This window comes from Elgaria multicarinata, chromosome 6 (assembly GCF_023053635.1).
Source record: "Elgaria multicarinata webbii isolate HBS135686 ecotype San Diego chromosome 6, rElgMul1.1.pri, whole genome shotgun sequence".
Classification (NCBI taxonomy): domain Eukaryota; kingdom Metazoa; phylum Chordata; class Lepidosauria; order Squamata; family Anguidae; genus Elgaria; species Elgaria multicarinata.
In genome coordinates this window covers 118,842,519-118,870,012 of record NC_086176.1, presented here as the reverse complement: position 1 = coordinate 118,870,012, position 27,494 = coordinate 118,842,519, and the positions used below count along the sequence as shown (strand labels likewise).

General features: G+C 45.7%; 1 protein-coding gene across 2 annotated transcripts; it reads left to right on the top strand.

Annotated features, from left to right (window-relative positions):
* Positions 1–230: 230 nt before the first annotated feature.
* Positions 231–27,019, top strand: LOC134400066 (NACHT, LRR and PYD domains-containing protein 12-like). Of its 2 annotated transcripts, XM_063128301.1 has the most exons (6): positions 231–579; positions 7,957–9,640; positions 11,181–11,348; positions 13,147–13,317; positions 16,695–16,859; positions 26,824–27,019. In XM_063128301.1, the coding sequence occupies exons 1-6, from the start codon at positions 297–299 to the stop codon at positions 26,954–26,956; spliced, it is 2,604 nt and encodes an 867-aa protein (XP_062984371.1). In that variant the 5' UTR covers positions 231–296; the 3' UTR covers positions 26,957–27,019. The 2 variants fall into 2 exon arrangements, with proteins under 2 accessions (XP_062984371.1, XP_062984372.1); XM_063128302.1 differs by lacking the exon at positions 16,695–16,859.
* Positions 27,020–27,494: the final 475 nt, after the last annotated feature.

Here is a 27,494-nt window from a genome sequence, read left to right as displayed (position 1 = left end):
GAACACCCACTGGATCGCGCTGTAGGTTTATACGTGTTCTGTATTTGTCGCCTTTCGGAAGGGCTTTGATAGTCATTTCGTGCGTCGTTCAGTGTTCGCTTCTGGTGAGAGAACTGCTGGTGGCGTCCTGCAGCTGTTTTCATGAGAGGCGTGTTGTTTCAGCGGGTTGATTATTAGCCTGTGAAGTTAACTGTAGTGAGGATTCACTTGAAGAGGGAGGCGGGCTTGGCTTGGCTTGCAGTGAGATAGCGGCCCCCGCGCCTCTCTCTTCCTGCCGCAGGCACTTCTCACGCGAAATGGCAGATTCAGGGGAATCCATTCAAGATGCTTTGCTTTTTGCCCTGGAGGACCTCCGTGGGGAGAATTTCAAGAGGTTCAAGTACAAGCTGTGCTTCCTCCATATGGAAGGGAGGGAGACCATCGCCCAGGAGAAGCTGGCGAACGCTGACCGGGTGGACACCGTGCAGCTGCTGCTTAAGGCCTACGGCGAGGAGGGGGCTCAGGAAGTGGCCGTCCAGGTCCTCAATTCCATCAACGTGCGGAATTCTGCTACCAGACTCCAGAATTGGAAATATAACGGTAATCTGTGCTCTTTTGTTTGTAAAGTTGCCAGGGGGCGCGGACGGGCGGACACTGTAGTTCAGTGGCGGAGTATCTGCCCTTGCATGCAGAAGGTCCTGGGTTCGATCCTCAGCATCTCCAGGGAGGGCAGGAAGCACTCCTTCCCGAAACCTTGGAGAGCCGCTTCTGCCAGTCAGCGTCGACAATACTGGGCTTGATGGACCAAGGGTCTGACTCAGTATAAGGCCACTTCCTATGTTCCTATGTCTTGAGTTTTCCTGTGCCCCTAATGGTTGCAAGGCAGTCAGAAATTCATAGAATAATAGAATAACAGAGTTGGAAGGGGCCTACTAGGCCATCTAGTCCAACCCCCTGCTCAATGCAGGAATCCACCCTAAAGCATCCCTGACAGATGCTTGTCCAGCTGCCTCTTGAAGGCCTCTAGTGTGGGAGAGCCCACAACCTCCCTAGGTAACTGATTCCATTGTCGTATTGCTCTAACAGTCAGGAAGTTTTTCCTGATGTCCAGCTGGACTCTGACTTCCTGTAACTTGAGCCCCTTATTCTGTGTCCTGCACTCTGGGAGGATTGGGAAGAGATCCTGGTCCTCCTCTGTATGACAACCTTTTAAGGATTTGAAGAGTGCTCTCATGTCTCTCCTCAATCTTCTCTTCTCCAGGCTAAACATGCCCAGTTCTTTCAGTCTCTCTTCATAGGACTTTGTTTCCAGACCCCTGATCATCCTGGTTGCCCTCCTCTGAACATGCTCCAGCTTGTCTGCGTCCTCCTTGAATTGTGGAGCCCAGAACTGGACGCAATACTCTAGATGAGGCCTAACCAGGGCCGAATAGAGAGGAACCAGTACCTCATGTGATTTGGAAGCTATACTTCTATTAATGCAGCCCAAAATAGCATTTGCCCTTCTTGCAGCCCTATCGCAGTGTTGGCTCATATTCAGCTTGTGATCTACAACAATTCCAAGATCCTTCTCGTTTGTAGTATTGCTGAGCCAAGTATCCCCCATCTTGTAATTGTGTTGCCTTCAACAGATGTTGCCTTCCCATCCCTGCATAGAAAGCCTCATCTCTCATTTTTCTGGCTGTCATGCCAGAAGAAGCAAAAGAGCTGGATGCCAGGGGACATTCTCTGACTTCGCTGGCCACCTTTACTTGTTCTATCGTTGGCTTGCCTCCCTCGTCTTCCTCTTGCTTCGTTCTACTAGCTCTGCCCCGTTACTGACACATGTCAGTGCAAGCATGTTGACCGGCCCTTGTGCCTACATCAACCCTTTCCCTTCCTCCCGATATCCCCCATATTGCAAATAAATAAATAAAACAGGCCAAAATAATAATAATATCCCCACGTGTTTTACAAGCAAATGCATTAATGAGGACATGTTTGTCAACATACCAGCCTAGCCTAGTGTATTTCTCTCAAATAATACTGGCTTGGGGGATACTGGAAGTTGTAGTCTAACAGATCTGTTGGCACCAGCCGGGGGAAGGCTGGTCTGTTCATTGTCACGGCAGCCTTCGTACCTTTGGAACACGGCACAATGACGCAGGGCTAAAGAGAAACTATGAAGGCCGCAGAGGCAGAGTGGTTTATTGCATTACCTAGTACCACACCTTTCAGATCTAAGGGACCAAACTATTATTATTATTATTATTATTATTATTATTATTATTATTATTATTGCACCATCAATGTACATGGTGCTGTACATAGTAAAAGAATAAAACAGCAACACCCGGCCACATAGGCTTACATTCTAATAAAATTTTATTTATTTATTTATTTATTTATTTGTTACATTTTTATACCGCCCAATAGCCGAAGCTCTCTGGGAGGTTTACAAAAATTAGAACCATAATAAAACAACAGTTTAAAAACACAAATACAAAATACAGTATAAAAAGCACAACCAGGATAAAACCAAGCAGCAAAATTGATATAAGTTTAAAATACAGAGTCAGAACAGTAAAATTTAAATTTAAGTTAAAATTAAGTGTTAAAATACTGAGTGAATAAAAAGGTCTTCAGCTGGTGACGAAAGGAGTACAGTGTAGGCGCCAGGCGGACCTCTCTGGGGAGCTCATTCCACAACCGGGGTGCCACAGCGGAAGAAGCCCTCCTCCTAGTAGCCACCTGCCTCACTTCCTTTGGCAGGGGCTCACGGAGAAGGGCCCCTGTAGATGATCTTAAGGTCCGGGCAGGTACATATGGGAGGAGGCGTTCCTTCAAATAACCTGGCCCCAAACCGTTTAGGGCTTTGAGTGTCAATACCAGCACTTTGAATTGGGCCCGGAGCTGGACTGGCAACCAATGAAGTTGTAAAAGGACTGGCGTAATGTGATCTCACCGGCCGGTCCCTGTTAGTAAACGGGCTGCCCTGTTTTGTACCAGCTGAAATTTCCAGACCGTTTTCAAAGGCAGCCCCATGTATCACGCATTGCAGTAATCCAAATGAGATGCTGCAGTAATAAAACAATAAGAGAGGTAAGAGAACGCACCAAATAGGTACAGGGGACAATAAAACTAACGGTGTGAAAGTAAGAACAAAGTCAAGTTCTAAAAGTTGTAGAAAAAAAAGTTTTCAACTGAGCTTTAAAAACAGTCATTGAACTCGTGTTCCGCAAATGCTCTGGAAGAGAATTTCAGGCATAAAGGGCAGCGAGAGAAAATGGACGAAGCCGTGCAAGAGAAGTAGAGGCCCTTGGGTGGGTAAGAAACATGGCATTCAATGAGCAAAATGATCCAGGGGCTGGAACATCTCCCCTATGATGGGATGTTACATCAACTGGGATTGTTTAGCTTGGAAAAAAGGAGGCTGAGGAGAGACATGATGGAGGTGTACAAAATATTGCATGGTATAGAGAATGTGGGTAGAGAGACATTTTTCTCCCTCTCTCAAAATACTAGAATCCATGAAGCTGATTTGTGGGAGATCCAGGAGAAATAAAAGGATGTACTTCTTCACACAGCGCATAGTTAAATTATGGAACTCACCACCACAAGATGTAGTGATGGCCACCCGTTTGGATGGCTTTAAAAGGGGCTTGGATCAATTCCCGGAGGCGAAGGCTATCAATGGCTACTAGCCCTGATGGTTGTGTGCTATCTCCAGTATTCGAGGCAGTAAGCCTGGGTGCACCAGTTGCTGGGGAACATGGGTGGGAGGGTGCTGTTGCACCATGTCCTGCTTGTTTATCCCTGTGCCACCATATGCCTGGGCGAAGAGGAAAGTCTTAACCTGGTGCCAGAAAGATATATGTTACAACCATAATATGTCACATATTATTTAAGAGCCTCGTCAGGGAGATTGTTCCATAGTCTGGGGGCCACCACCGAAAAGGCCCTGTCCCTCGTTGCCACACTCCGAGCCTCTCTCGGAGTAGGCACCCGGAGGAGGACCTTAGATGTTGAACGTAGTGACCGGGTATATTCACGTCGGGAGAGGCGTTCCGTCCGGTATTGTGGTCCCAAGCCGTGTAAGGCTTTATAGGTCAAAACCAGCACTTTGAATTGGGCTCGGAAACATACAGGCAGCCAGTGCAAGCGGACCAGAGCAGGTGTTATGTGGTCAAACCTTCTGGTTCCCGAAATCAATCTGGCTGCTGCATTTTGCATGAGCTGCAGCTTCCGAACCGTCTTCAAAGGCAGCCCTACGTAGAGCGCATTGCAGTAATCTAACTTGGAGGTTACCAGAGCACGGACAACTGAAGCCAGGTTATCCCTGTCCAGATAGGGGCATAGCTGGGCCACCAACCGGAGTTTGTAGAAGGCACTCGTGCCACTGAGGTCACCTGAGCCTCAAGTGACAATGATGGATCTAAAAGAACCCCCAAGCTACGAACCTCTTCCTTCAGGGTGAGTACAATCCCATCCAGAACCGGTTATTATGGGTGTACATAATGTTACAACCCTCCCTAAAGCTGCTGCTGTTTCCCTCCTCTCTCTTTCCAATCTGTGAATGTATGGCAAGATTTTCAAAACAGAAGCTGCTGTTTGTGCTGGTAAGGAAGCCTCCATTGGCACCTTTTCCCTTTAAATCCCCCTTTTAGGATGCGGTCCTAGGCACCCTTCTGAGTTCCCTAGGATTGCCTTCTTAGGGTGCATTCCTAAACATTCTTATCACAGAGGCTATCATGTAGAGTAAGTTCCATAAAACACAGATACCTAATTCTGAGTAAACATGCTTAGGATGGTTCCTCACAAGTGGCTGTTTTTAAATAAAAAAGAAGTCCCCCAATGATGTCAGTGGGGCAGTAAATCCGCTCCAGGATCCTCTTAGCGAGCGATTTCTTGCACGCTCGTGGTGGGCACTCATGGAAGGTTTTGGGTCGATTTCATGACGTCGTGAACAACCAGGACATCTCCTGTGGAATCCTCTGGAAATCCCGGGATGAAAAGAAACACTTGAAAAGTGGTAATACCTGAGAAACAGCAGGAACTTTCACCACTAGATGGCACTGTCTTAATGCAACTGAATGAAGGGGCAGTATTCAATTCAAAACCCTTGTCTCCCCTCTCCTCTTGTGTAATGCAGCCCCAAACAATCACACCAAAGAACAAGGAAGCACAAAACCCCAGGTAAACAATACAATTTCCCTTAATGTATAGATACTCCAAATCTCTGTCTCTTTCAGAGCAACACTAGGAGACACGTCCCTAAACGCATCCTGGCCCTGGCGTGCACTCTACCATGGACAACCTGGATCTTAAACCAGCTTGTGTGCTTTGAGCATCCTCCACCCAAACACTTTCACCTTTTCCAGTTTGGACTCAGAACCATCTCAGCCTCCCGTTTTCTGAATGAACTGCCCAGCTTGGACTTTCTCTGTGACGTCTTAACCACCACTCACCTACCTCTGTCACTTTTCTGCCAGCATTTTTAATCTGTATCTTGAAGGCGGCACCCATAATAAACCTACAGATACAATCTCCTCTGCTGCGTTCGGCTCAGCTGACCTGCCTGAGTTCCCTAGACCTGTTTGCTAATAGAAATGAACTGTGTATATACAGTGCCGTTTCTTTAAACGTGTGTTTATGACCTTTCACCACTCCTTTCAGGAGGAGGAGCGGGCATTGGGAGTTGTACGTGTCTACAGCAAGCGAGAATTGCAATTGCTTACTCCTTTATTGCCTTACATTGTTATTAGAATGCCTTTGGAGGGAGTAAAGGGTACCTGAAACAATGTTTTGCAAACTGCCTTTAAAAGCATTTCATAGAATCATAGAATAGCAGAGTTGGAAGGGGCCTACAAGGCCATCGAGTCCAACCCCCTGCTCAATGCAGGAATCCACCCTAAAGCATCGCTGACAGAGGGTTGTCCAGCTGCCTCTTGAAAGCCTCTAGTGTGGGAGAGCCCACAACCTCCCTAGGTAACTGGTTCCATTGTCGTACTGCTCTAACAGTCAAGAAGTTTTTCCTGATGTCCAGCCGGAATCTGGCTTCCTTTAACTTGAGCCTGTTATTCCGTGTCCTGCACTCTGGGAGGATCGAGAAGAGATCCTGGCCCTCCTCTGTGTGACAACCTTTCAAGTATTTGAAGAGTGCTCTCATGTCTCCCCTCCATCTTCTCTTCTCCAGGCTAAACATGCCCAGTCCTTTCAGTCTCTCTTCAAAGGGCTTTGTTTCCAGACCCCCCTGTTCATCCTGGTTGCCCTCCTCTGAACACGCTCCATGACTCCCAATCATTCTGGGTTCCCCACAACCATGCTTTGACAGGGTTTGTGCAAAGTGTACTGCTTTGGGAACAAAAGGATGATTCTGCCATCTTTCAGTACCTTCCTTCCAAGCCTTTGATTCTTTGAATCTACTGGGAACTTTGAGAGGTTCCTTTAAGAAATGAGCTGGACTGAAGAAATCCGGAATAGACTAGGAGTGAAGGGAAGTACTTGGAACTAGGTGAAAGATTAAACAAGATAGAGATATATTGTATTAACACACTTTCTCTTGTAAAGCCACCACACCGAAACAAACAGGATTTTCAATTCTACTTCTATGCTTTGTGGCTGAATCTGGGCTCACGTGACACCAAGTGTTGCTTTAACCTCCGTGTGATTTTAAAAATTGCTCTGGAAACAGCCCCACCCACCCCCGCTTCCTTTACAGGTATTGTGGGTTATGGCAAAAGTTAGTGTTCAAAACGTAGTGTGCGTGTTTAATAGAGCCCTAAATAAAGACAAAGCCCTCTGAGGAGAGATTGAAAGAACTGGGCATGTTTAGCCTGGAGAAGAGAAGATTGAGGGGAGACATGAGAGCACTCTTCAAAGATTTGAAAGGTTGTCACACAGAGGAAGGCCAGGATCTCTTCTCGATCCTCCTGGAGTGCAGGACACGGAATAACGGGCTCAAGTTAAAGGAAGCCAGATTCCAGCTGGACATCAGGAAAAACGTCCTGACTGTTAGAGCAGTACGACAATGAAACCAGTTACCTAGGGAGGTCATAGGTTCTCCTACACTAGTAGGCCTTCAAGAGGCAGCTGGACAACCATCTGTCAGGGATACTTTAAGGTGGATTGCTGCGTTGAATGGGGCAGGGGGTTGGACTCAATGGCCTTAGAGGCCCCTTCCAACTCTACTCTTCTATGATTCTAAGAGCCAACCCTTCCAGGATAAAGTAGCTTGGAATCGCTAACTTCTGTTGCCGCTTTGATCTTGCACCTGTCAATAGCATCCTTGTGTGCAGACAGTGGCATGCGTGGAAAGATTCACCTGAGTCCCGCAGATCCAACAAATGTTTTAAGTTCAAGATTCTAGTACAGGCTTGCAAGTGTGCAGAACTTGTGATCCAAAGCATGGTAATTTGTAGTCCCAAACTTCTGGAGGGCACCAGATTGGAGATGCTTGACATAGACAATGCTGGGGTGGAGAGGCCCAGTATAAAGCAGCTGCATTGGTTGATGTGGGTGGTGGGTGGCATGCGCCTTGCAGATGGGTTGCATGTTTTGCAAGCCTCATTATTATTTATTATTTATTTATATAGCACCATCAATGTACATGGTGCTGTACAGAACACCATCCGTGCTCCATATATGTGCAGGCAGCAGCGTTCAGTTTCATAATAATAATAATAATAATAATAATAATAATAATAATAATAATAATAATAATAATTTATTTTTTACCCGCCTCTCCATCCTGATCGATGCAGGGAACAACAGTAAGTATAAAATACATTTAAAAAAACTGATTAAAAACATAGTATACATTGTTAAAACTTCCTAAAAAAACACATACTAAAGGCATCCTAAAATTCCACTGGATAGGCCTACTGGAAACTTACACCATTTCTGAGGTAACTAGATTTAATTAGACTCTTTTAAATAGAAATGCCGAGGGTTAGGTATGGTCCCTCCTGACGGTGCTCTTTTTACGTGTTTATATAGACTGGAAGAAAAAATATAAACGATACATCCAGGACACGTTCTGGAATATCCCTGAATTGGGCTCTGATCCTGCCCTGATGGTGAGTCTCCACCAAAGATACACCGAGTTGCTTCTCAGCAGGAAACTGTGTCCTCAGGAGAGAACCCACGAGCTCGTGGCCGTGGAAAGAAGGCACCGGAAGGAGGAGACTCATCCAGGAGACTGCCTAGAAGTTGGCGTGGAGAATCTCTTTGATCCTGATGCTGAGGGGAAAAGCTCCAGAACCGTTGTGCTACTTGGACCTGCTGGGGTGGGGAAGACCACGGCCATGAGGAAGTTGATGCTGGACTGGGCATCTGGAAAATTCTGGCCGGCGAAGTTTGAATATGTTTTTTACATTTCTTGTAGAGTGGTGAACTACAGCAGCAAGCCCATGAGTGTGGACGACCTGATACTCAACTGCTGCCCTCCAGGAACTCCCCTGACAGAGGACATCTTCTTGAACCAAGACAGCGTCCTCTTTCTGGTGGATGGTTTTGGCGAACTGGAGCACGGTGGTCTTCCGAGTGACGTGCCAAGCAGTGACCCACATAAAAAGCAGGCTGCCGCAAGCCTGGTGATGGGTCTGCTTCGGAAAAACCTCCTTGCCAGGTGCCACCTCATTGTGGCTACAAGGCCTTTGGCTCTGGGGCCACTCCTGCAGTGCCTGAGGTTGCCTCAGTTTGTGGAGGTCCTGGGATTTCGCCCAGCTCAGAGGAAGGAGTATTTCCACCACTTCTTTGAGGACAAGGAAGAAGCCACTCAAGCCTTTGAACTTGTCAGAAGCAATGCAACTGTTTTCAGTATGTGCTTCCTCCCCGTTGTGTGTTGGGTTATCTGCACCATCTTCAGGCAGAAACCCCAAAGGGAGTGCCTTAAAGATATCCCAGAGACTGCAACGGTCACAGAAATTCACATGCGGCTCCTCCTTAGTTTCTTGGAGTGTCACTCCAGGTGGAGTGATCTGGAAGGACTTTGCTCCTTAGCCAAGGATGGGATGCTCCAGAAGACAATGGCCTTTGACAAAGAAGTGCTGAAAGACCATGGTTTGGGCTGTTCAGGCTTGGAAAACCTTTCTTCAAGTAAGAACGTTCTCCATCCAGATACCCACATAACAACCACGTACAGGTTCATCCACTTAAGTTTCCAGGAGTTCTTTGCTGCCTTGTTCTACCTTCTGGACACAGATACGGACACAGAAAGGTCTTTCAAAGACCTGGCCGAGGTACTTGGAAATAAGAAAGAATACAGCGGCACCTACTTCATGTTCGTGCATTTCCTCTTTGGCCTCTCCAATACGAAGAGGTTGAGCGTTCTGCAAGAAACGTGGGGCCTAAAACTGTCCCGAACAAGGCTCTGTCAAGAGTTGTTGAGGTGGGTGAAGGAGGAAGCCAAGTGCCATTCCTTCAGGAAAGGGGAGCAACTGCTGGAATTGTGTCATTGCCTCTACGAGATGGAGGACCCTGCATTTGCAAAGAGCGTCATGGCACATGTCCGCAACCTGGACCTCCAAGACCAGCTCTTTACCAAGCTAGATTTTGCAGCGCTCTCATTTTGCCTATCATCAGCTGACACTCTCTGCTCACTACAACTCTCTGGTTATGAGCTGGGGCCTACAGGGGTTACCCAGCTCTTTCCAGGACTTCTGAAGTCTTCAGAGATTCAGTAAGTACATCTTAAAGTCCCTGAAAGGATCTTTGTAGCATTGCTGCTGCTAAGGTGCACTATCTGTGTTTACCTTTCAGCTTTGCCTTCTCCTTGTCACCCGCTAACATTTTCCCTTCCTTACCAAGCAGCAGGCCAACTGTTTCTTTTCTCTAACTTCAAACATACTTGAAAAGGTTATTTTTGTTGCTCTTAGCATCTTTCGCCAGCCTCAGCTCATTCTGAGCTTCAACTTTCCTGACACTGCTCCTACCAGTCTGGCCTACTTGGGTGTATCTGTCATCCAATTTCTTCTACGTGTCCTTTTTTCCCTTTTCAGCTCCTCACTAAACTTTTTGTGCAACCATGTTGACTTTTCTAGATATCTCCCATTTTTCGTTCTCACTGGAGTTGTTTACGATTGTGCCAGTAGTAAAAACAATGAGCCATTTTTACCAAAGCTGCATATACCTATGGGTGAACATAAGAAGAGCCCTGAGGCTGGATCAGACCAAGGGTCCATCTAGTCCAGAACTCTGTTCACACAGTGGCCAAGCGGCCATCCGCCAGGGATGAACAAGCAGGACATGGTGCAACAGCACCGTCCCGCCCATATTCCCCAGTAACTGGCGCACACAGGCTTATTGCTTCGAATACTGGAGATAGCACACAATTTATTATTATTTAAAGTTTATTTAAAACACTTATATCCCACCCTATATCATTAAGATCTCAGAGCAGCGTACAACACAACCATCAGGGCTAGTAGCCATTGATAGCCTTTGCCTCCAGGAATTTATCCAACCCCCTTTTAAAGTCATCTAAATGGGTGGCCAGCACTACATCTTGTGGTAGTGTGTTCCACAATTTAACTATGCTCTGTGTGAAGAAGTATTTCCTCTTATTTGTCCCACCAACCAGCTTCATGGAATGACCCTGGGTTTTAGTATTTTGAGAGACGGAGAAAAATGTCTTCCTATGCACATTCTCCATACTAGGCATACTTTTGTACACCTCTATCATGTCTCCCCTAAGCCTCCTTTTTTCCAAGCTAAACAGTCCCAGTTGATGTAAGCTTCCTTCATAGGGGAGATGCTCCAGCCCCTGAATCATTTCAGTTGCCCTTTTCTGCACTTTTTCCAGCTCTATAATTTCCTTTTTTAGGTGTGGTGACCAGAACTGTACACAGTATTTTAAGTGTGGTCGCACCATAAATTTGTAAAAGGGCAGTATGATACTGGCCATTTTATTCCCAACTCCTTTTCTTATAATGCCTAACATGGAGTTTGCCTTCTTTACAGTGGCCGCACACTGGGTGGACATTTTCATCGAACTGTCCACCACAATCCCAAAATCTCATTCTTGTTCGATCACCGCCAGCTCAGATCCCATTAGGATATACTTGAAGTTGGGTTTTTTTGCCCCAACGTGCATCACCTTACACTTGCTTACATTGAACCACATCTGCCATTTGGATGCAGGAAGATGTCAGGAAGTACATGGATGGACGCAGAATACCACTTTGGCATAATCCTTGTGCTATATACCATTTCCCCCCCAGGCTGAACCATTGCGGGCTCACAGCTGCCGCATGCAAAGATTTCGCTGCCATTGTGAGCAATCAGAGTCTGACCAGTTTGGACCTGGGTGAAAATCCACTGGAAGATTTTGGCGTAAGCCTCTTATGTGCTGGTCTTATTGATCCACGCTGTAAGCTACTGAGTCTCCGGTAAGTGCTTCACTCTTCCCCATCCCCCAAAATGAACTTGGTATTCAAAATCTAGAGTGGCTTCAGATTCTGAAATTAGATATGGAGTTGTTAGTGGTCTGCTGTGGAGAGATGCCTGGCTGCTGCTTCCTCCCTCACTGGTGGCCTCTGCAGAGACAGTTGGTAGCAGGAGGGAGGGGGCTCTCAGCTGGAGCTGGACCCAGGCACGGTGGAGAGATGCCTGGCTGCTGCTTCCTCCCTCATGGTGGCCTCTGCAGAGACAGTTGGTAGCAGGAGAGAGGGGGCTCTCAGCTGGAGCTGGACCCAGGCACGGTGGAGAGATGCCTGGCTGCTGCTTCCTCCCTCACTGGTGGCCTCTGCAGAATATAGTGTAGGTGCCAGGCGAACCTCCTTAGGGAGCTCATTCCACAGCCGGGGTGCCACAGCAGAGAAGGCCCTCCTCCTGGTAGTCACCTGCCTCACTTCCTTTGGCAGGGGCTCACGGAGAAGGACCCCTGAGGATGACCTTAGGGTCCAGGCAGGTACATATGGGAGGAGGCGTTCCTTCAGATAGCCTGGCCCCAAGCCGTTTAGGGCTTTGAATGTCAATACCAGCACTTTGAATCTGGCCCAGACCTGGACTGGCAGCCAATGAAGCTGGAAAAGGACTGGCGTGATGTGATCTCGCCAGCCAGTCCCTGTTAGTAAGCGTGCTGCCCTGTTTTGTACCAGCTAAAGTTTCCAGACCGTATTCAAAGGCAGCCCCACGTATAACGCGTTGCAGTAATCCAAACGAGAGGTTATCCGAGCATGGATAACTGTAGCTACGCTATCTCCATCCAGATAAGGGCGTAGTTGGTATATCAGCCTAAGCTGATAAAAGGTGCTCCTTGCCACTGAGTTCACCTGTGCCTCAAGAAAAAAGCTCTTCTTGAGCATAATAAAGTTCTGTAGAATCCAAAGCCAAACAATGTTGTAACAGCTGTTATTAAAAAAAAGTATTTTTAAAACATTAGATAAATGCATGGAAGACGGATCTAGCCACAGATGCAGTAGTATTTATTACGTGCTCAAGGTACGTCACATGTATTGTTCCAATAATCCTTACAACCATCTCCAGAAGGTTAGGTTGGTATTATTATCTCCATAGATCATAGAATCATAGAATAGCAGAGCTGGAAAGGGCCTACAAGGCCATCGAGTCCAACCCCCTGCTCAATGCAGGAATCCACCCTAAAGCATCCCTGACAGATGCTTGTCCAGCTGCCTCTTGAAGGCCTCGGGTGTGGGAGAGCCCACAACCTCCCTAGGTAGATGGGGAATGGGGAACGGAGAGAGAGAGAGAGAGAGAGAGAAACTTGCCCAAGGACACCACTGTGTTTCCAAACCTATATAACCAAAAATGCAACATCCACTCTCAGAGACAAGAAGCTTCTCACGACCAAATGCTGTAGAAGTTCACAAGGAGCCACATAGTGAGATAAAGCCCCATCTCCTTTTAATGTGGATCTCGCCATCATGTGGCTGTTTGCAAACTTCTCTGGGGCAGGTAGCTGGCCATTTATTTATTTATTAAAACATTTGCAACCCGCCCTATATCACAAAGACATGGAGATCAATATCTGCTCTAATTCCTCCATATGCCTTTAGGGGGGAGTGTCCCCCACCCTCACCCTTCTCCTCAAGTTCATTCTCTGAGCACTTTGGTAATAAAAAAGGAAGAGCGTTTCCCAACCGCAAGCAGTGAAATATCAGCCCGAGAGCAGTTTCTTTCAGAAAGTTGCAGCATCTCTCCTGAGCTCCTCTTCGTCTCCCACAGGCTGCATCGCTGCAATCTCACAGCCGCTGCATGTGAGCCCCTTTCGCAGTTCCTGGCATCTAATCAGTGCCTCACCGAACTGGACCTGAGCGAGAACCCCCTGGGCGATGCGGGAGCCAGGAAGTTGTGCGCGGGGCTGAGCCACCCACAATCTAGGCTGCAAAGACTCACGTGAGTGCCTTCATCCTCTCTTGTTCCTGGTGCTACCGAAGGACAAAGGAGGCTCCTGGCCTGCTGGGTGGAACTGGACATTGGCAGCAGGAGGAAGCCAGCAATAGAAGAGGACTCAGCAATACAGAGGAGATTGAGGGGAGACATGAGAGCCCTCTTCAAATACTTAAAAGGTTGTCGCACAGAGGAGGGCCAGGATCTCTTCTCGATCCTCCCAGAGTGCAGGACACAGAATAACGGGCTCAAGTTAAAGGAAGCCAGATTCCAGCTGGACATCAGGAAAAACTTCCTGACTGTTAGAGCAGTAGGACAATGGAATCAGTTCCCTAGGGAGGTGGTGGGCTCTCCCACACTAGAGGCCTTCAAGAGGCAGCTGGACAACCCTCTGTCAGGGATGCTTTAGGGTGAATTCCTGTATTGAGCAGGGGGTTGGACTCGATGGCCTTGTAGGCCCCTTCCAACTCTACTATTCTATGATTCTATGTTGGCTCTCAAAGTCTCCCCAGAAGGTCGAAGTTCTGCTTTGCCAGTACTGCTGGCAAAGGACCTGGTGCCACCCAGCGGCTGGCTCGTATCAAAGCAACAGCCATGGGTCAGAGGGTTCAAGCTTTTTCAAGGGGTTGCCAGCTTTTGTTCACTGGCCTTGCTCTTGTGCTTTTAACAGCAGCCTGACACTGAGACTTCACAGGGGAATCTTTTCCTGGCATGAAATTAGAGATGGGCAAAGCCTCCCATGCTTAATTTGTGCAGGTCATATTATTTAAAATATTTATATCCTGCCCTATATCACTAAGATCTCAGGGTGGCGTACAGATAAAAACATACAGTATAAAACATACTTCAGGATGCCTCTCCTGTTCTCGCCACGTGACCACCGTTTTAAGCCTACAATCCGTACCATCATCATCCTTAGTGTGCAATATCCTTCACGTACATTATCTCGGTAATCCTTACAACCACCTTGTAAGCAAAGTCCGTATTATTATTCCCAGATTGCAAATAGGAATCATTGCGGCTTCCCAAAAGCCATTCTGTGAGTTTGCAGCACAGGTGAGATTAGATGCCCAGAATTCCTGGTTTACAGTTCACACTCTTAACCAACACAACATATTCCCAGTAGAGATGTGAAGGACTGTAAAAGAAAAAGAAAAGAAACACACACACACACACCCAAAAAACAGAATAATTTGGGCGGGGGGGGGGACACACACAGAGCTGTTTTTCTTTCCTTTTTCGGGGATCATTTTGTTTTTTTCCTGAAAAATTGAACACCATTGGATTATGAAAGATATTTATTTTTAGAATTTAAGACAAGGTGTTTATTGCTACCAAGCCTTCACTCCCCCAAAAACTATTTCTAAAAAATATGAAATAAGGCTTTTATAGAAAGACTACAGATGTAAACTGCCTCGAAATAAGCCAGGTGGCAAATGTTTTTTAATCTTTGCTGTAAGATTCTCTGCATAGTAATTTCTTCCATTTCTTATTAAAAATTATTGATCCAATGTATCCTTCACTGATAGATATTTTGGGATGCTCTAAGGTATGCTCAGTTTCTTAACATGGGAGGAGAGTGTACATATCATCATATGGAAGGAAATGTATGTCCTTGACAGTTTGGGTTTGTTCTATAGCAGCCTTCCTCAACCTAGGGCGCTCCAGATGTGTTGGACTACAACTCCCAGAATTCCCCAGGCTGGGGCATTCTAGGAGTTGCAGTCCAACACATCTGGAGCGCCCCAGGTTGAGGAAGGCTGTTCTACAGAGTCCTGTGTTTCTGGACTTGTCTTCCTCTGTCTCTAGTTCTGGGTTTTTCTGCTTCTAGGATGATTCAGACGTTTCAGGGACTACTTATTTATTTATTTATTACATTTTTATACCGCCCAATAGCCGAAGCTCTCTGGGCGGTTCACTAAAGTTTCCTCTAGTCAGACATCAACTAGGAATCTAAAATATGTTATGTTTAACTTGGTTTGCTCATAAAATTAATCATGTTCGATATATTAAATTTTAAAAGTACAAATTTACTGAGTTCACTTAAAGTTTTCAAATATCATTAGTATTTTTTAGGAAAGCATGTTATACATTAAATTTGTAATTTTGCGTTGCTGCTGTTTTTATCTGGTTGAGCTTTTATATTGTGTTTTATAGTATGGTTTTATACTGTTGTTTTATACTTTGAATGGTTTTAATTTTTGTGAACTGCCCAGAGAGCTCCGGCTATTGGGCGGTATAGAAATGTAATAAATAAATAAATAAATAACATTAGGATCATAAAGGCTCAGTTCAGACAACACGTTTCTCAACGGTGTTTTTAGAACTTCATGGTGGAGTTTTTACACCGTTGAGAAATGTGTTGTCTGGCAAGAAAACTCCACCCCATGATGGAGTTTTTTGGGGGGGAAATACTCCGCGCTGAATATCCACGATGTGCAGAGGAGAGTTCCTGCACAACCATTGTGTGGCGTGGTGTGTGGAGAGCTCCGTGGAGTTTTCCATTGCGTTGAGTTGACTTTTCCCACTGGCTGCAGAGTTCCCTGGGAAGAGTAGCGAAAGGAGTGAGTTCCGCTCTAGGAGAGCCGCCGGGATTGTTTCTTTGCAGCAATGACTGATGGGATACCATTGGGAGGACTGGGGGAGGAGAGAGGGCGGAGGAACTGTCAATCAAACGTCGCTATGGATTTACTCAACTCCACAGTAGCCCACAGTCACACAACGGTGGAGTTAGAACATTTATTTATTTATTTTATTTATTTATTTATTTATTACATTTTTATACCGCCCAATAGCCAAAGCTCTCTGGGCGGTTCACAAAAATAAATAAATAAATAAATAAATAAATAGAACATGTTATGTGGGGAGTACCTCCTAAACACACAACCATTAGTTTTCACACTGCGTTGACTAATGTCTTGTCTGAACTGAGCCACAGGCTGCTTTACATTCCTAAAGCAACGTTCCTCAACCTGGTGCCCTCCAGATGTTTTGGACTGCAGTGGCCAACATTCCTGACCAGTGGCCATCATGCCGGAGGCTAATAGGAGCTGAACTCCAAAATATACGAAGAGCGTCAGGTTGGGGAAGGCTGTCACAAAGCAACAAAGTGACTTTAGAACTGCAAAGAGTGCTTTAAAAATTAGTATTGCTTATTGTTCATTTCCCCCCAAAATTTCCATTTCCCCCCCCCCAAAAAAACGCTTTTCCTCCCTTTGCTTCAAAATGTCTGGAAATTCTACATCTCTAATTACCAGCGGTAGTCGATGCACCTATTGAAGAAGGCTTTTGTTATTAACGAAAATGAATATTTTTGAAAGTGAAATCCCAATTACATGAGTTGGTTTTTCAGGCGCTGCAACTCACCTCATCTATCTTTGCAGGTTGCACGACTGTGATCTCACTGGCAGCGCCTGCAAGGATCTTGCCTCTGTCGTAAAAACCCACAAGACCCTGACGGAGCTGGGCCTGGGAGCTAACAGCCTTGGAAATCAAGGCGTCAGGCAACTCTGCGCAGTGCTGAGGAACTGCAAACTTCAGAGACTGGCGTAAGTGTCAAGTTCTCCCCCAGTTTTCAGTCTCCGTCATTTATAATTAACAATAATCCTTTATTTATTATTTATTTATTACATTTCTATACCGCCCAATAGCCGGAGCTCTCTGGGCAGTTCACAAAAATTCAAACCATTCAAAGTATAAAACCATAATATAAAATACAATATAAAAGCTCAACCAGATAAAAACAGCAGCAATGCAAAATTACAAATGTAAAACACCAAGTTAAAATGTATTTATAGACTGTTAAAATGTTGGGAGAATGAAAAGGTCTTCACCTGGCGTCTAAAAGCTTATAATGTACAGGTGCCAAGTTAACCTCCTTAGGGAGCTCGTTCCACAGCCGGGGTGCCACAGCAGAGAAGGCCCTTCTCCTAGTAGCCACCTGCCTCACTTCCTTTGGCATTTGATTTGTACCCCACCTTTTTATCAAGAAAAATGGCACTTAAGGCGGCTGTAGAAGGCTTTATGGGTCATAGCCAGAATTGGGCTTGGAAACAGACCGGTAGCCAGTGAAGCTGCTGTAAAATGAGAGCCACGTGCTCCCTCCCTGTATCTGGCCCCGGCCAACGGCATGACCAGCTGAAGTTTCTGAACAGTTTTCAAATGTAGCCCCAAATGGGATGTGTCTGTGGCCAGATCAAGCGTCTCTAAGAACGGGCGCCGCTGGCCTCAGCTATGCAAACACGCTCCTGTCCACCACTGGACCTGGGCATCATCTAGGTTCAAAACCACGTCCAGGAGTACAGCCCAGCTGTAAGCCTGAGGCTTCAAGGTGGGGGGGAACCCCATCCAGCACAGGTTCAATCCCTATTCCCTGATCTGCATTTTGCTTATCTGCTCCTGCAGCTCTTCAGAGATCCTTTTTGAAATGGAGGCACCAGAGAGTTGTACGCAGGGTGCCAAATGCAGCCGCATCCTACCAACCTCTATTACTAGCCCTGAACAACTTGGGACCAGGGGGTTGTCTATACCAGGGGACAGGCCCGGGGTAGCTCCGCAGCGGTGCTAGGCCATTGCAGAGCCAGCACAAGGCTTTCCCCTGAAGCTCCAAATTATTATTATTATTATTATTATTATTATTATTATTATTATTATTATTTATTTATATAGCACCATCAATGTACATGGTGCTGTACAGAGTAAAACAGTAAATAGCAAGACTCTGCCGCATAGGCTTACAATCTAATAAAATCATAGTAAAACAATAAGGAGGGGAAGAGAATGCCAACAGGTACAGGAAATTAAAAAAAAGCCAGGGATTTGCCCTGACTTTTTTCTGTGTATTGTATTCCTTTATTTACAGTCAACAGACCAATATAAAACAAGAAGATACACCATTATATAAAACAATACAGAGTAGGGATAAAAAGAAGGAGTGTTACAAAATCACTAAAGATACTAGATGGTTATTTGTTGGTTTCTGAAAAGGGAACAGAATTGGGTTATTGGGGCCTAGCATAGTGAAAAAGGGAGGGATATATAGATAATAAAATTGCTAATCTGTGGATTTAAACGCAATCAACATCCATAAGCGATCTGGTGCGGATGGCCAAATTCAGGAATTTGGCCACCTGCTCAGTGGTAGATTTACTGGAGCCCTGAAGTAGACTAATCAGGAGTGACTCAGGGGATCGTCCAGGGAGACGTTGCATAATAGGACATAATAGGTCTTTTCTTGCCTGTTGGTAAAAATTGCAATGGAAGAGCACATGCAAAATGGATTCCACCTCGATGTTATTACATGGGCAGTATCTGTTTTTGGATGGAATTTTCTTATATCTGCCCTCCAGCAACTTGGAGGGGAGGACGTTAAATCTTGCTAGGGTGAATGCTTTCCTGTATTTGGGAATGGTTAACCAACCCAGGTATGGCATTCCGTCTTTGCAAGAAGGGACTGGGAGACCCAATGATTGGGGGGAACATGGTCCCCAGGCAGTTCCCCGGAGCTCTTGGTGGTCTATATCCAGTAGTCTCTGTTTGGTGATCTGTTTAGCGCTGTCCAAGTCCAGAGATAGCAGGAAAAAAGGGGATAGCCCTATTGAGGTTACTTTTTGCACCACTGCCCTAGACCAGTGAGATTCGGAGGGTTCTAACAGGACTTTGGTAACCAAGGAGTTGGGGGTGAGCATTAGGTGACAGCGGAGCCAGTAGTGTATGGTGAATATCCAAGCTTGGCATTTAAGTGTACTTAGTCCAGCCTCCAAGTTGAGGGCAGCACCAGAAACACATCTAGGGACTTCAAATATAAGCCTGAGGTAGAGATGTTGCACTCCTTCAAGAGAACTTTTGAAGTGTGGGAACCATATTGGAGCTCCAAATAGAGTCTGAGACACTATTTTAGCTTTGTAAACCTGGATGGCTGCCGGTAGATATTTCCCACCTTTCGCATAGAAGAATCGGGATAACGCACCAATAGTTTGTTCAGCTTTACTCTTGGTGTGTTTGCCATGTGCCCTCCAGTTTTGAGCTTCATGAAACCATATGCCCAGGTATTTATATGCGTCAATTTGGTTGATTCTGTTTCCCCCCATGGACCAGGGGAATCTTACCTTCCTCCTGGCAAAAACTACCACTTTGGTTTTTGAATAGTTAATTGTCAGCAGGTTTTTCTCGCAGTATTTGGCAAAACCATTTAGTAGTCTCTTGAGGCCCAGTCGAGTCTGGGAGATCAAAACGGCATCGTCAGCATAGAGAAGAACAAAAACTTTTGTTGAACCAATCTTGGGTGCATGCGATGGTAATGAAGCCAACCAGACAGGGAGGTCTGCCAGATAAAGGTTGAACAAGATGGGGGCGAGAACACATCCTTGTCTGACACCAAGTGAGGTGACAATCTCATTTGTGAGATGTCCTTCTCTACTGCAACGAACCTGGGCAGATGTTTTATGATGCAGAGATTGAATCAGGAACAGAAGCCTGCTTTCGATAGAAAGCTGTTCCAGTTTGCTCCAAAGATGGGCTCGGCATATTGAATCGAAGGCAGATTTGAGATCAATAAAAGCGGTGAATAATTTGCCTCCACTGGGTGTAGAATATTTATGAACCAGGTAAGCCAGTACCAGGCAATGGTCAAGAGTAGAGCAGCCTGCTTTAAAGCCAATCTGTTCTTCTCCCAATATATTGTTATCAAGGATCCATGTTTTTAGTTTCAAGGCCAAGAAACTGGCATAGACCTTACCAACTACAGATAAGAGGCTAATGGGTCGATAGTTGGATGGGTCATTTTTGGGTCCTTTTTTATATATTGGAATGACAATGGCTTTTAGCCAGGTTGCGGGAATTAACCCAGTTTTATTTATTAAGGAGAAAAGAGGTGCTAGCAGGGCAGTCCACCAGCTGATGTTGCTTTTCAGCATCTCTGAAGGGATGCCATCTGGTCCAGGAGCCTTACCTGACTTTAACTGTAGTATTAAGTCCTCTACAGTGCTGATATTGACATTGGGCCAGTTAGGGGAGTCAGGTGGCAGTCTCGGATCAGAATTTGATATGTGGCTGTCATTAAAGGCGATATGGAGATGATTCTCCCAGATTTCAGCCGGTATATGGCATTCCATGCTGCCATTGCTGTTTCCTAGGGCACCTGATACTATCTGCCAAAAGGTTTTACAATTGTTGGAAATGGAAGCCCCTATCAGTAGTTGCCAGGTTTCCCTGTCTGCCTCTCTTTTTTTGTGTTGCAGGAGCTTCTTGTATTTTTTCTTTAACTCATAGTATGTGCGTGGTAGTTGGCGTTCATTGTTCTCACGGTAGGAGCGGTAGGTGAGCTGAATTTTTCTTTTAAGGTTTACACAGTCCCAATCAAACCATTTATTAGTACGAGCTCTCTTGCATTTGGGGTTGCTGAGGTTGTTTAGGAGGGAGGAGTACAAGTCCTGCATTAGCTCCTCGTAGGCTAAGATTCCCAACTCAGGGGGCGCGTCTACTAAAATCTGTGCGATAGTGTTCCTATAGCTGGGAGAGAGGACTAGCCGATCAAAAGCCTGTGCCGTTTTGTCTGTCCATTTGAGCTTTTTAGCACACACAGCAAAGGGTGGGCTGGAGAGTGGAAAATGTTTCGCTTCCATCCTAATAGGCCCTGGAATATGGAGAGAAAGCTCTAGGGGCAGATGGTCACTGTCAAAACGTTCCGCAACTCGGAGGTTACACCCCAGGGTTTTCAGGTCCTTATGGACTAAAATGTAGTCGACCACACTGGCCCCCCTGGAGGAGATGAATGTGAATTCACCCCAGTTATCATCTGTGCAGCAGCCGTTCAAGATAAGCAGGGCGTTTTTTGAGACAAATTGGAGCAAACATTGCCCAGCAGGGTTTACAAATGAGTCCTTAGAATGACGTACATTGGCTCTAAGTTGCTCCTTGCTTGCAATCAAGCTATCACCGCGGTTGGCAGGGTCCACTAGGTAAGTTCCTGTTCTTGCATTTAAATCTCCTGCAATGATGGGGTAGGCGTGCGGATATTTGGCTATCGTTTCCAGATAGAAGCAATCGGCTTTAAGCCAGGAAGCCATTGCCTCCTCCTTGCAAGTTGCTGGAGCAAAATAGACATTAAATAAAAGTAGGGTCAAATTAAAGGCCCTCAGTTCCAGGATCAGGGCCAGCACAGAGGAGTCACAGCTAGGCAGCTCTGTTGTTTTGGCATCGAGGGAGGATGAAATCAGGAGACTCAGCCCCTTGCTTGCTCTACCCTTGCCTTTATTGGGAAGTGCAGGAAGACAAAAGGATACAAATCCATTCACATGTATGTGCTCGCAACACCAAGTCTCTTGTAGCAGGACAATATCAAAGTCTGTCAGATAGTCGAGAAAACTTTGGTTCCCACTTTTAGAGTTCCACCCAGCGATATTCCAGGAGAGGAGTTTTAGGGGAGGAGTTATTTTCCCCTTTCCTTGTCAATCTTGCTCGGTGATTGTGTCCAGGATTCCTTCCAGGTTTTCCAGGATACAGCCGTTGGAAAAGTTTACTTGGGGGCTGGGTAGATCCCTGGTTAGCTTGCATGATTTGATAGGATCTGAGGAAACACCTTCATGGGGTTCTGGCTGTTTCGAGTTAGACCAAGATAAGTGATTTGAACTTAAGATTTTACTTTTAGGGTCGTTTTTAGTACACCTGTGTGGATCAGCTAAGGGCTCCCTATTGCCCACACTGCCAAGTGCTGTGTTTTGGTGTAGATTGCAGGATTTTGATATCACAATCTTGGGGCTCAAAGCCACGCCTCCCTTGGAATATGGTTGCTGCAGATCGCATGTTCGATGCGCACCCTCATACGTATCACAGTGATCCTCTGCTGGAATTGCTTCCACGACAGAATAGCGGTCAGGGGATTTTGGGCTGATTGTCGTTAGGCACTTTGTATTGTGTTGGTTATTGTGCATAAGGAGCTTTCTAAGGTTGGAAAGTCTCAGTAAAATCTTATGTTGTTCTTGCACCGGTAGGGCGTCATAGCTGTCAATTAGCTGAATTTCTTCGGGTGAGAGGTCCTTGTTGACAGAGTTGGTACTGTCTGGTGTAATTTTCTTAAAGCAGTCGATTTTGTTATTGTCATTTGAGAAGCCTACACTATGGTTAATTTCGGATGATTGGTAGAGAGTAGGGGGATAATCATCAGACATATTTAGATCAATCAGTTCCCCTACCGGTGGAGCATTGTTAGCAAGTCTGGGGAAGCAATGGGTTCTTAAAGAGAAAACTGGGGATACATCCTCAAAATGCCTGCTCACCCTCATGCCAATCCTTTGGAATGTTTCTTTAGCCTTGTAGATTCTGGAAGCTATATTGGGTGACACAAATGTTACAATGGCTCGAGCTGAGTGGTAGTTATAAAAGATATATTCTACTTTAAGGACCGAGTCTGAGTTAAGCTGTAGTGAGGTGCAAGCTGTTATAACCTGTATAAGGTGTATTATACGCTCCGATTGTGCTAAGCACAATGGGCTTCGGGTAATTGGAAAAAACTAGATTCTGTTTCAGAAGCTGAAGCTGCCATGGTTTGTTAGCTAAGTTATAGTTCGAGTTTGGATTGAACTCCAATACCGCTGAGGTAATAGGTATTACCTTTTTTGGGAGATGTGAGATTGACCAGGGGTCCTGGGTCACATCTTTGATGGAAACAGGGGTTTGAAGGCAAAGAGCATTTGGTTTCTGTTCCAGGCAGGCCCTATTAGCAGAGTCCTTATTTGCTTTTTTAATTTTTTTGCATGATCTCGAGGGGCTTCCCTGTGGGTTCCTGTCCCTTCCATTCTCGTTTTCTTCCAATAGCTTAAATAATCTATCAAATTGCATTTTGGGTATGCTTCTCGAACTAGGAAGGGTTTTTATATTTTTTGATTTCTTTGTGTTACAAATTGGGACCTTTGAAGTTTTGAGTTTACGTTTGCCGCTGAGCTTGACTGTTTTGTTATTATCTTTACTTTCATCAACATCAGCTTCATCATCACTCTTCATATCGTGAGTGTTTTTATTAACCTCCCTATTTGGATGATCTTTGGCAGAGAGCCCGCTGACATATATGACGTTGGAGGTTGGTGTCGATTTTTTTCCAGAAGTCCTTATTTCAGTTTCACTTGACTTGCCCTGGATTCCTTCTTTAGATCTGCCAAGCGCAAAGACTGTTAAAGTAGTCAGAAGCTCCTTGCATTCTGATAGAAACTTCTTTATCAAAGATATATCGTCAGCCCAATTCAGAAACAGTTTCTTGGTCAGCTCATGTTGGCTGTTAAGCATATTGACTACTGCGTGGAGGTCTTTGTTTTCAGAAGAGATAGAGTGAGTGTTTCGATATGAAGATGAAGAATCGAGTTTCTTGTCCGAGAATGCATCCCGGCCGATTGGTATGACAGGACTTGTAGAACTGCCTTGAGGAGTTTCAGATGCGTGAGACGTAGGTCTAGTCTCTGCAAGGGGAGCCCCCACAGATGCAAGTTCTGCGGCTAAACTGCATCTACGTTCCTCTGGGTTTTCCCACTCCATAACCCTCATTATACTCTGAGGACCCAGGGACCAGTCTAAGACCTCCAAATCAGGAGTCTTTGTCTCAGGCGTTGGATTGGGATTTTCCTCAGAGTTGGTGGCAAAGAAGTTAGTAATTTTTAATTGTTTATGGGCTTTAGTATAGGAGATCACATCATCAGTCACTGGGACCAGACCTAGTTGTTTATATCCATCCCTGGTGAGGACCATTGTGCTCCTTATCGTGTTGCACACAGTCAGGGAGCTGGAAAGAGCCCAGTGAGGCACAAGGAGTGATATCCAGTAACTGGTGGTCAATGTATTTTCGGCGATTCCTTTTTGTTACGCCTGAATGGCGGTAGCTCTAAGGGCAGCAGGAAGAAACAGTCCAAGTTGCAGATAAGCTGGTTTACTAACAGATAAAGCAGTCTCCCTGTAAGCAGGTGAGGGCAGTTCACTAACTTTAAGAGTTAGTGATTAGATGATGATTAACAACTTTAATGCTTCGGAACCTCCCAATACTTAGTTCCTAATTGGACTTGACGTCCTGCCATTAAACACACCTGGGGGAATCAGCATCTAGAGAGTGGGATCACTTACGACAAGGATTTATGTATAGCGTAGTTACTGGTAATCAAATATTTTGTTTTGTTTGTTTGTTTTGCTTCTGCCTTTTTATCCGTTTCCTTCCTTCTTCTTTGTTTCTTAATTTCTTAATTCTTTGGTTCTTTGATGACTTACTTCTTTTAATTCCAAGTTCCTGTCTCTCTTATTTCATGTTTAATTCTTTGATTCTTGTTTGGTTCTTCTACCTCCTCGATGCAGCCTGAGAGGTTTGGTATGCGGGGGAGCTTCTCTAGAGATATCCAAGGGAGTCAAAACAGCCAGGGAACCCTCTATTTGCCGCTCCTTACTTGTTAGAGAACAGCCCAGCTTCAGCCCAGCTTCAGGTACAGAAGATTAAAATTCCACGGCTCCACAGCAGCAAGTAAAACATTAAAAAAGTTAAAAAGTTAAAAACAACAACTCTGCTATATAGAAACAGAGGAGGTCAAAATACCGCACAGCCTTCCTCCTTCTGAGAGGCTGCCAGTTTTTTTTTTTTTTTTTTTGCTTTGGTTTTAAAATACAAGATAAAATGTTCAAGGCTTGTAAGAAAAAAGAGAGCTAAAATCGGTCGAGTTAAAAAAAAGAATACTAAAATAATTGTTGGTAGTTCCGAGAGCTCGGAGCAAGGTGTCCTCCCTCCTCAGACCGGAACCGAGATGAATATTGACTTTTTTCTGTGGAGCAAGCTATGACGGGGCATCTCTGTCTGTTGCCTTGCTCTGGACTTGCAGCGGAGGCGTCTCCCTGCCAATGGCGATCCCAGATTGGTTGCCATTGGCCAGACAGGGAGGAGGGGGCAGGCCAGTGAGCTGAATGCCCCCTGGAACGCCTCCATGCTTCTCTGGCATGGGCAGAAGGACGCCCACGCTGCAGAAGTGTGTAAAGGTTAAAAAAAGTTTTTTAAAAAAGGGGGGGGGGGGCGCAGATTCACTACGGTGCCCATGCAGTGACACGCAGTTGCATGGCGGTGCACAGGCACAGTGGTGGCAGCTCCTTCAGAGGCAAACCCTGCGTTTGCTCCTTAGCGTGGTGACAACCCACAGGAGTGCAAGCACAGGGTTTTGAGGGCTTGTAGCACCAGTGCACCATTGTCAAAATGGCCCCCAGTATACCTAGTAGAATCATAGAATCATAGAATAGCAGAGTTGGAAGGGGCCTACAAGGCCATCGAGTCCAACCCCCTGCTCAATGCAGGGATCCACCCTAAAGCATCCCTGACAGAGGGTTGTCCAGCTTCCTCCTGAAGGCCTCTAGTGTGGGAGAGCCCACAACCTCCCTAGGGAACTGACCACCTTCCCCTATATACACCCAGAAAACAGTTACAATCTTCAGAGGTCTGCTGGCCATTCCGAAACGAACGGAATGTCGCCATGAAGAACCTTGGTGGTGAGCCTTCTCTGTGGCGGCACCCTCCCTCTGGAAAACGCTCCCTTGGGCGGTTCAAGAGGCGGAAAATGTGATCGCTTTTAAACGCTTCCTAAAAACGCACCTCTTCCCACAGGCTTTCCCTGGACTGTAATTTATCTGATTTTATATTGCACTCTTAGCTTTTAACATTTTAAATTTATTATATTTTTATTGTTTTAATTGTGCACTGCCTGGAGAGCCTCGGCTATCGAGCAGTATGGAATAAATAAATATTGATCAGATTCCCAGATCTGTGAGGAACTGCTAGGGAATTCAGTGTGGAGGAGTTCCAGTTCTGGATTGCACTGTGTCAAGGAGAGGCATGGTGGCGAAGCCTGTGAAGAGCCTCAGGCCTGAGGGAGCGGTTCTCTTCTCTGCTGTCGCTGGCATCTCTCTTTCTCCAGCGAGTCGCATCAGAGAAGCAACCGGCTGCATGTTGGTAGCTGTGGGCCTCTTTCCCTAGAAGAAAGTGAATGATGACCCCTAGTAGCTCCTGGCAGAGCTCTGATAAGCAGAGATTTGCACGCAGTTTGTGTTCATAGAATCATAGAATAGCAGAGTTGGAAGGGGCCTACAAGGCCATCGAGTCCAACCCCCTGCGCAGTGCAGGAATCCACCCTAAAGCATCCCTGACAGATGGTTGTCCAGCTGCCTTTTGAAGGCCTCTAGTGTGGGAGTGCCCACAACCTCCCTAGGTCACTGATTCCATTGTCGTACTGCTCTAACAGTCAGGAAGCTTTTCCTGATGTCCAGCTGGAATCTGGCTTCCTGTAACTTGAGCCCATTATTCCATGTCCTGCACTCTGGAAGGATCGAGAAGAGATCCTGGCCCTCCTCTGTGTGTCAACCTTTTAAGTATTTGAAGAGTGCTATCATGTCTCCCCTCCATCTTCTCTTCTCCAGTGTTCCACTTTGGCATTCCAGGGTTGAAACCTGAAATCTCCTTTCTGATTCTGGCATTCTTCTTCTTCTTCTTCTTCTTCTTCTTTCCAGGCTTTCAATGAAATCCCTAAATCAAATCACAAGGGATAAGCTGCGGGCAGCCACACCCCCTCTGATGGATCTGGTCTCCTATTATCCACCTGACTGTGCAGTCTGGCCAGCTGGGCTGAAAACAACAGAATGAAATTTAATAGGGATAAATACCAAGTTCTACACCTAAGAAAAACAAAACAAATGGACAGTTACAAGATGGAGGATACTTGGTTCAGCAATACTTCAAGCGAGAAGGATCTTGGAATTTTTGTAGATCACAAGCTGAATATGAGCCAACCGTGCGATATGGCTGCAAGAAAGGCAAATGCTATTTTGGGCTGCATTAATAGAAGTATAGCTTCCAAATCAGGTGAGGTCCTGGTTCCTCTCTATTCGGCCCTTTTTAGGCCTCATCTAGAGTATTGCGTCCAGTTTTGGGCTCCACAATTCAAGAAGGACGGAGACAAGCTGGAGCGTGTTCAGAGAAGGGCAACCAGGATGATCAGGGGTCTGGAAACAAAGCCCTATGAAGAGAGATTGGATATTTTTAGTATGTTTTTAGGATGCTTTTAGGATGCTTTTAAACAGTGTATACCATGTTTTTAATCAGTATTTTATATATTTCATGCTTCTTCTTGTTCCCCACTTCGATCCAATTGGAGAGGCGGGTAAGAAATAAATAAATTATT

Coding starts and splice junctions, on each gene's coding strand:
- LOC134400066 (XM_063128301.1), top strand. CDS start 297: ATGGCAGATTCAGGGGAATCCATTCAAGATGCTTTGCTTTTTGCCCTG. Junction 580..7,956: donor CCAGAATTGGAAATATAACG/GTAATCTGTGCT, acceptor GTGTTTATATAG/ACTGGAAGAAAAAATATAAA. Junction 16,860..26,823: donor TGCAAACTTCAGAGACTGGC/GTAAGTGTCAAG, acceptor TCTTCTTTCCAG/GCTTTCAATGAAATCCCTAA.